General features: G+C 51.5%; 1 protein-coding gene across 2 annotated transcripts; it reads left to right on the top strand.

Moving 5' to 3' along the window:
• The first annotated feature begins 656 nt into the window (after positions 1-656).
• On the top strand, positions 657-7,157 carry DYNLL2 (dynein light chain LC8-type 2). Of its 2 annotated transcripts, none has more exons than XM_006276469.4 (3): positions 657-850; positions 3,250-3,388; positions 5,181-7,157. In XM_006276469.4, exons 2-3 carry the CDS (start codon positions 3,257-3,259, stop codon positions 5,316-5,318), a joined length of 270 nt encoding a protein of 89 aa, XP_006276531.1. In that variant the 5' UTR covers positions 657-850; positions 3,250-3,256; the 3' UTR covers positions 5,319-7,157. The 2 variants fall into 2 exon arrangements, with proteins under 2 accessions (XP_006276531.1, XP_019349001.1); XM_019493456.2 differs by lacking the exon at positions 657-850 and adding an exon at positions 2,072-2,208.
• The last annotated feature ends 1,218 nt before the right edge of the window (positions 7,158-8,375 follow it).

Raw genomic sequence — 8,375 nt, 5'->3', positions numbered from 1 at the left:
TGGGACTCGAAACAGGAGGTTTCTGGCTAGTCGGTCTCGCCCCTCCGCTCAGGGTCAGACCAGCATCATATCTGAGCCCTCCTTCCTTGCGATTGCTACGGGACTCTGGCGGCGCACGGTGTCTAGGGATCCTTCTCTCCGGTCCTGTCACTAGTGCACGGCACACGCCAAAGCGACACGGCCACCGTCCAGGCAGGAGAGGAGAAGACTTAAATTACTGCGAAGGGGTTGCTGTCCCATTTGGATACGTGACCCGGGGGCCCATCTCAGGAGGGGAAGGGGAGGCAAGGAGGCGCTGGCGACACGGGACAGAGCCAGGGGCCCCCCATGCCACGACACGTGGCACACGCGTGCTGCCGCTTCGGCCGCAGCGGAGGCGGGACGGGGCCTGGCAGCGCCCGTGCAGGGGCTCGGAGTGCGCGGCCACGTGCGCGCGCCGAGCCGAGCCGGGCCGGGCCGGGCCGGGCCCAGCCGCAGCCCAGGGGCGGCGCCGGCTCCCGCCCGCAGCGCGCCGGGCATTGTGGGAGGAAACAAGATGCAGGCGGAGAGCGGCGAGGGGAAAGCGCTCGTGGCTGTGGGCTGAGGCGGCGGCGCAGCCAATGGCGAGGGCGCCCGGCGGAGCCACTGCAAGGGGAGGGGCGCCTATTTGAGCGGGGGGAGGCGGCCGGGCGGAGAGCGGCGCGGCGCGCACCCACACAGCCAGCCCGGCCGGCCCCGCACCCCGACCCGCTTCCCAGCCCGCTTCCCGGCCCGCTCCTCAGCCCGACACCGCGGCCGGCGGCTGCTGCAGCCAGCGGGGCGCTGCGGGTGGGTGCTCTGCTTTCCTCGTGCCGTGCCCAGCACTGTGAAGGTGAGCGGGGCTCGGGGGGGCATTGCATTGCATTGCATTCAGCGCTGCCTTGCATGGCATGAAACATCCCGGGAAACATTGCATTGCATTGCATGCGACGTCTCGTTGCATTGTATGGGGAGGGGGGGTGTTGTGCTGCCCCGTGGCACTGCTGGGAGGCAAGGTCACGGCCGCGCGGGGCTCCCTGGTGAAGGTCGCACCTTCCCCCCCCCCGTCCATCCTTTGTGCTGGGCCCCAGGGAGGGACACCGCCTCCCCCTGGGCACAAAGCAGCTGGAGGCCTGGGCTGCCGGGGCCTCCCCCTGCGCTTGGCTGGGCTGCGCAGGGGCTGCCTGCAAAGCGGAGGGCACGGAGCCAGCCCCTTCCCGGGCTCTGTGCCCTCGTCCCCAGCCTCCCCCCGGCAGGCGGTGCCAGTCCCGCGGCTGCAGCGCCGGTCCCGGTGAAGCCGCTGCGTGCAGGTCGCTCCTCCTCGCTCGACTACAACGCGGAGGTGCTCGACTACAGCGCTGGTCCCGTCTTCCCCTTCGTGGCTCTCCTGCCTGAGGCTGGAGGGGGTTTCTCACCACAGTGCCGGCGTGGAGGGGTGGGCACCGATACTGTAAAAACAACCCCCCGCTGAATCGCATCCAGCGGCGTCGAACGCGCGCTGGACGGTGGCGGCTGGGCTCTGTTAAGCAGGGCAGCTAAAAATGTGTAGCGGAAAAGTCTCCGAAGAGCAAAGAATTGGAGGCTCGGAGCCATCAGGCCCTGCTCTTATGTAACTGGCTCGTGGATAGCTGGCTCCTTTCACTGCTGCTCCTCCAGTGTTTTTGGGAAGCGTCACTGGAGTGGGTTTTCGCTCCTTCATGGGGAAACATGTGCAGTCTCTACCCAAAAAACAAAAAAAACCTAGTGCTTTTTGTTTTTTTGAGCTGTACTACCAGCGTCGAGCGCCGTGGCACTGTGAGCCTCACTTGATGCTCTCCAAAGAGGTGGTATTGAAGCTTTGGGGTGACGGTGACATTTTTAGCTCTGAAGATGCCTAGAAATAACTCTTCAGATGCCCTTTTAGGTGAATCCCCTCATCTTAAACCCGGTCTTCTGTTCCTCGCTTGGCCAAAATAATGGTGGAGAGCTGAGTCTGAGGTGGGCGGTACGCTAGTGGCACTAGATGGGGTTGTGTATCGCCTGGGTGGCATATCACGATGACTAATAAACCTGAGGCTTTCCCTTGAACTTGCAGGCTGGCTCCAGCAAGCGCATGGGGAGCAGGGCTGTAGATTTGGAGCTGTTCAGCAGCAACTCCTTGTAGCCCGGTTGGATCAAATGCATATGAGCAGCCTCGGTGACTGGGGGGCTCAACCGAAACGTCCGTGCACGGTACGCGCTGGTTAAACGGCTCGTTCCAGCCGGCCGCGGTCCAGGCTGCTTGAAGGCTGGGATGGGATGAGCAGGCAGTGACTGTTCTAGAACAGGGCTGGCTCCTGGGGGAGGAGGGGAAGGGCAGAGGAGATGACAAGCCAAGAAAATGGCCTCTTTCCGGGGAATAAGTCTGCAGTCCTCTCTGCTAGCCCAGCTTTGTCTGCAACCCAGAAGCAGAAGAAGCTTTGCCGGCATAGGCAGCAAAAGCCAACACTCCACGGTGCATATAATGAGAGGTAAAGCAGCCCCCGGTTCAGGTCAGAAATACGTGCAAACGTGACTTGCAAAACGTGACTCGAGCTGGAGTGAAACACTGCCCCTGTTGCCGTAACCATTTGACATGCGTACTTGGAATGGGTGTGGAGGCGAGCGTAGTCCCGGGGGCTGCCGTCTCGTACGGCCGTGTGAATGGATCCTTTCCAGTCTTTGGATAAGGGTGGGAAAGCAAGCTTGGCTGTAGCTGCCGCTTGCTGCTATAATTCAAGACTAGAATAAATCTGCATAGGATTAGGTGAAAACTCTTCTTTGATGCAGGTGATACGTGGCTATCTGTTGTTCAATCTCGTAGTACTTCAGCCGGTAGCTCGCTCCACTGCAGTCTTCCAGGAATGTACTAGCGGTCTAGGATTGCTGTGCAGTGTGCCAGCGTCCAGATCCTGGACAAAGCGGCACGGGGTGTAAACCTACCATCTAAGCCAGTGAGGGCCAACCCTTTTTGGTGGGTGTGTCGCAAGTTAGCCCTGCACCTTTCCCTGAATGTCCTTACCTGATCTGATGCTCTGCTTTCTGGTCCCTGCCCTGTCTGCTTCTGTGCTGCCTGCCCCTGCCCCAATCTGCTGCGTGTTGCACACCCAGGCTGCTGAAACCACTTGTAGTACCCATGTTGCAGGTTGCCCACTCCTGATCTAAGCCACTAGCTCTCTCCCAAATGGCATCTAGTGCATCTCATAACAAACTGTAATTCCCATGCGAGTCTCAGTGCTGTGTGTTCTGCCCTAGGTTCACGATGTCTGACAGAAAGGCTGTGATCAAGAATGCGGACATGTCCGAGGACATGCAGCAGGATGCTGTAGACTGTGCCACGCAGGCCATGGAGAAGTACAACATAGAGAAAGACATAGCAGCATATATAAAGAAGGTATCGTGCCACTACAAGATGACCTGGTCGTGTTGCAGCTAACTCTCTTAGCTACTTAGCCCTTGCCACTGGTATCGGTACCTTGCAATCGCCAGCTTCCCATCCTTGCAAGCTGTTGAGAGATGCTGTTTAATCTCATTTTATGGATGGAAGCTGAGGGACTAAGGGACATGATCAAGGTCAGGCAGGAAGGCTGTGGCAGAGTTTCTGCTGCTTTGTCAAGTGCTAGGCTGGCACGAGATGCTGGACCTTCCTGACACTAGCCTGAAGGGAGGCTGCAGCTGGCTGTCCACTGTGACTGGGTGTACTTGTGCATTGTTGGAAAGCAACTTAATTCAAACCCTGTGTGCTGACTAGCTGGAAGCTGGTAACCTGCGTTCTCAGATGGCATTCCCTTGCACTGCTTGGCTCTTCTGTGCTAAACCATTGATATAGTGCCATCTGCCTGTTGCTGCCTTCTTAAAGCTGCCTCTTCTCAGTGTCCTGGGTTCTGATTCGGGTCCCTAGAGCTTTGGGTTGATGCACCAGTTTCAGCATCTCAGTGTAGTCTGCATCACTTCACCCAGCAATATTTCAGGGCACTTTAGATTATAACCCTAGGTTGCCATGTCCCTTGGATAACATTTTACATGCAGTTAGTTTGTATGGGGGGGGTGGAGTCTCAGACAAGGAAAGAGCACTTGGAAGAACATACCTCTTGAAGGGCAAAAACTGATTATACCTGGAACTAGTTTGGCTCCATCATAATCTAAAAGTAGAGCAATTCAAAGCTTGAAGGTTATCCATCTTAACCTGACCTTTCTAGGTCAAGAGGTGCCGATCCAAAACGGTCTGATGTGGTTGCTCCACTCCAAAATGGGATGCAAAAATAAGTAACTAGTGTCTTGTTGGACACTGACTTTCTTCTCTCTTTGCTGCATATTCTGTTCTGTTGGAAGGCAGGTGTGGTACTTTTTCTTCCTGCTGTAAAAGTTACCCGCAGGGGATTTAAACTGTGTCTCATTGGTCTGTATAAGATCCAATTTGAGCCTTTCTAGCTTGGCTTCCTGCTTGCTTTTTAACCTGTTGATTTGATACTGGAAATGTTGAATGTTTCCTGAGTTCCAATTTTTTTGGGGAGGGATTGATCTTGAGAGAGGGGGTAAGGGTAAGAGGTTTGAATTTCTAACGACCCCATCTCAGTTCAGAAGGGATAAATTTGGGTCTCAACAAGAAGCAACTGCTTCAAGTATCCAGGTTCAGGCCTCATTCTTGCCAGGGCAGACAATATGAGTGTTCTTGTCTGTGTACATTAGGAACTCTTCTATCGCAGGCCTTCAGGAATTCATGGCAAAAAAAGCCAGAACAGCAGATGCTTGACTCCTTGCTTGTCAGGCGACCTTTAAGCTCTAATGCCTTGCTAGGACAAGCACCACAGAGACTTTTGTTTCTGTGCGTGGGCTTGGAATGGGAATGGATAAGTATTGCATGGACCCAGCCTACACATGCGGCTCAAATACGACTGGGATGCTTGAAGTCTGCTACTCTAAAAATGTGTGAGAATCCATTTAAAGAGGACTCCTCCTGTCGTAAGACCCCTTTCACACACTGTTGTAGTCTGTCCCACTTAGCACATGCTTTTGAAGCTATGGCATCTTGCAGTAGGGAAATCCTAGCTGAGAGGTAGATACCGACAAACGCCTCCAACATACGCAGCTAAGAATGTGTTTTGAGCTACTTTGGTTCTGGGTTTTCCTAACTGCTGTACTCTTTTTTTTTTTTTCTCTCTCTTTCTCTCTCTTTTTTTCTCTAGGAATTTGACAAGAAATACAACCCAACTTGGCACTGCATTGTTGGCAGAAACTTTGGCAGCTATGTAACACACGAGACAAAGCACTTCATCTATTTTTACTTGGGTCAGGTTGCAATCCTTCTCTTCAAGTCTGGATAGGAAGCAGGAGCAAGCAAAGTTTGGACTGTAATGCACTGATGGCTGAAGCCAAGATTCCCTTTAACATGGCTGTGCCGCTGCATGGACTGTATACTCTATTTAATGTGTATATGTTGCAGTAAAAATCTACTTCTGTTTAGTTGCCTGGGAAGAAGGCGGCATTTTTTCTTTTTTTCTTTTTCTTTTTGGGGTTGTTTTTTTGGTTTGGGGGGTGGGTTTTGGTTGTATTGCACTAGGAAAACTGTAAATGCTTAAACAATGGCCTTTAAGTGGGAAGAAATAAAACTATTCCACAACAGCTCCCTCAGTGGTAACTTCTTCTTTGGTAAGACTGGGGAACTTCTTTTATATTTGGCAGACCAAAAAGCCCCTGTTGTGAGTTCAAGCAGCCGAACACAAAGGAGGAACACAAGTGCTCCTTTCCAGTGATAGTCTGGAGGGTAGGTGTGGAGGCTGTAAGAAGCTGGCTTTTAGAGGCTCAGCGGTGAAAGGGGAAGACAGTAGTGCAGTGGCTTTTGTTCAGTAAGGCTCTAATCCAAACAATTGCCGCATCAGGACTGTGTGTTTTAGTACTGAAAGCCAGTCCTTGATGTTCTCTGTAAAAAAGAATGTCCACAACCACAATCTTGGATTTGGCCTAAAACAGATCTGAGATCCCCACCTTTTGTATTAAGTAGTTACCTTTTGTGGGAGGATGTCCTCTGGCCTCAGCTTTGTGTTAGTAATCCTGATCTCTTAGTGGGTGCGACCTAACGCTGGCCAACTGATCTGTCCCGAAATTGGTGATGGCTGACAGCAGGCAACCTGAACAGTTTGATTCGGCGTGTCCTTATCAAGTTGTCTCAACACTGCCTTAACTCAAATCTCTCCTAAATCCTCTCTCCTAAAGGGAAGGAGTCCCCGTAATCCTATGGAAGACCTGTAGATAGCCACTGTCTTTCCATGGTAGCTTTTGGAGACGGTGCTCTGTGAATAGCTCTTCTGTTCTGATTTGCATCTTCTTGAGCACAGTACCGAGTTCAGATTACGTGCGCTGCTGTGCAAAAGAAATAACATCTGCTTTAAAGGCAGGAAAATGTTTTGGTCTCCAGTGGTCTCAGCGGTGTTGTCTTAGTGTGTAGTGACTCTTCCATTGCAGGAAGCCCCTCTCTTTTTGGGTTGTCACAAAAAGTTAAAAAAAAAAAATAATGTGGCTTCAGCAGACTTTCTGGTGCTTGCAGCAAGATCCTATTTATTGGTTGCTAATGTAAGCGAAACTCCAGACTGGAGCAAACTTGGTTTTAGGGCTAGCGATTCCTAACTAGTTCAAGATGAATGTGGCTCGTGGAAAGTAACATGCCATGCTTTTGTTTTAGTGCTTTTCTTGGGGGAGGGGAAGAGGGTAGCTGTTTTAATTGTGAAATGACTCGATGACCCAGGCTGACTGCTTCCCGAAGTAAAAGTCCTTCTCGTCTCTGTAGACTGTGCAAAATCCAAAGTATGCCTAATTTTGTAATATTGATAGAATCATGTTGTAACTAGAAAGAATGTAGTTGTCAACTTATTTCATGTTGATGGAAATCTCCCGGTCTGGGGGGGTGATGTGCCTTGGAGTAACTGGGGCACTCCAGTGGTCTTGTCTATTCAACTCCACTCTTCATAGAAAAAGAAAAAGGTTTTGGTTCTTTCTATTATTATTATTTTTTTTTCCAAGCATGAGTCTAATGTGATGAGCCTGTTCACGGTCTCTTGTGGAGCAAGATGTTCCCTTCATAACTGCAATTGCTCAAAATACCATTTTTTTTTATTTTTTTTTTTATTTTTTTTTCCAAACATTAAAGGTGAATTGACACATTTAAACAGCTTCTAGTTTCTTCTTCGTGCTAGACTGGTAAAGGAAACGGTGACAATGGATGAAGGGCATGGCCTTTGGGATGGAAGGTGCCCATGGTCTATGGGGGTAAGGATCTGCAATGGGTACTGCAATGCTAACTGATGTAACTTCCTGCACTTGAGCACCTGGTTTTCCAGTTCACCAGGTTTGACCTTAATGGTGTCTCACCAAAGTAAGAACTGTTAAGCCAGACTCCTACTGACAACACTAGCCTGGGAGGATCTTCACCCAACACCTTGAAGCTGCTAACAGGAAAGTCTTTGGCCCGTGGCTTCTGGTTCTGGGCAGGGGGCGGTCCATACTGCAGCACCTACATGACCTACCCTTGCTTCCCGTATGTGATCAGGCAGCATGCCTGTAGCACTCATGTCTTGTAAGCCCTTCCTGCATCTTCAGGCTTAGAAGCGAGGAGAAGCAGCACTCTGGAGTACAAGCAGGCCTGTGGGCTTTCGTTTGAGGAGCCTCCTCAAACGATTGCTTGACATGCTGGAGGAGGAGGAGTGGGGGGGGACAAGAACGAATGCAGTAACGTGACTGCCATGACACAGCAGCAATCCATGCCTCACCAGATGGAGTGGTTAAAAGCAGAAGTGGTTTCTAGCTTCCACGAGCTAAAAATGAGACCATGTTCTCAACTACATCAGCCACTTGCTTCTGGAGTAGGCTTGGATCTCAGCTCTTGGTGGTGTGGCTTGAAAGGCCAGCTCCATGACTATGGAGCCTCGCCTGTGCATCAAAATACGACTGTCCCAAATGTGCACGCTAATAAGGCTTGTCTGACTGCTTAGCAGGCCTGCATCCTGCCCTGTGCGTGGGGAAGGACATTGCTACAGATGGCCGAGGGCTTTGGATCAGGAGGAGGTAGTGGACTTGATGAGAGAGAGCTGAGAGGGGGTATCTTGTTCCAATGCCCTCCGGGGATCAGATCTTTGACTTGCAGGGCAGGCTCTGGTCCTTCCCATCTTCAGCCTTCATTTTAAACGGACTGAAAATGCACATCAGACCTGGGTTTGTGAGGGGTGGAGGCTCCAAGCCTCCACATGTCACAAAGCATTTCCCATAGAGCCAGCTGATACTACTTTCTGGCTCAGTGCTGGGCATCTCTGGTTTCCACTAACTCTCTCTGAGCCCTAAATGTCAACATCTAACTACTTTGGCACTTACTGGTTTAATAGGTTTCAGTA

The sequence above is a fragment of the Alligator mississippiensis genome, chromosome 14 (genome assembly GCF_030867095.1).
Source record: "Alligator mississippiensis isolate rAllMis1 chromosome 14, rAllMis1, whole genome shotgun sequence".
NCBI lineage: Eukaryota > Metazoa > Chordata > Crocodylia > Alligatoridae > Alligator > Alligator mississippiensis.
This window is presented reverse-complemented; position numbering and strand designations above follow the sequence as displayed.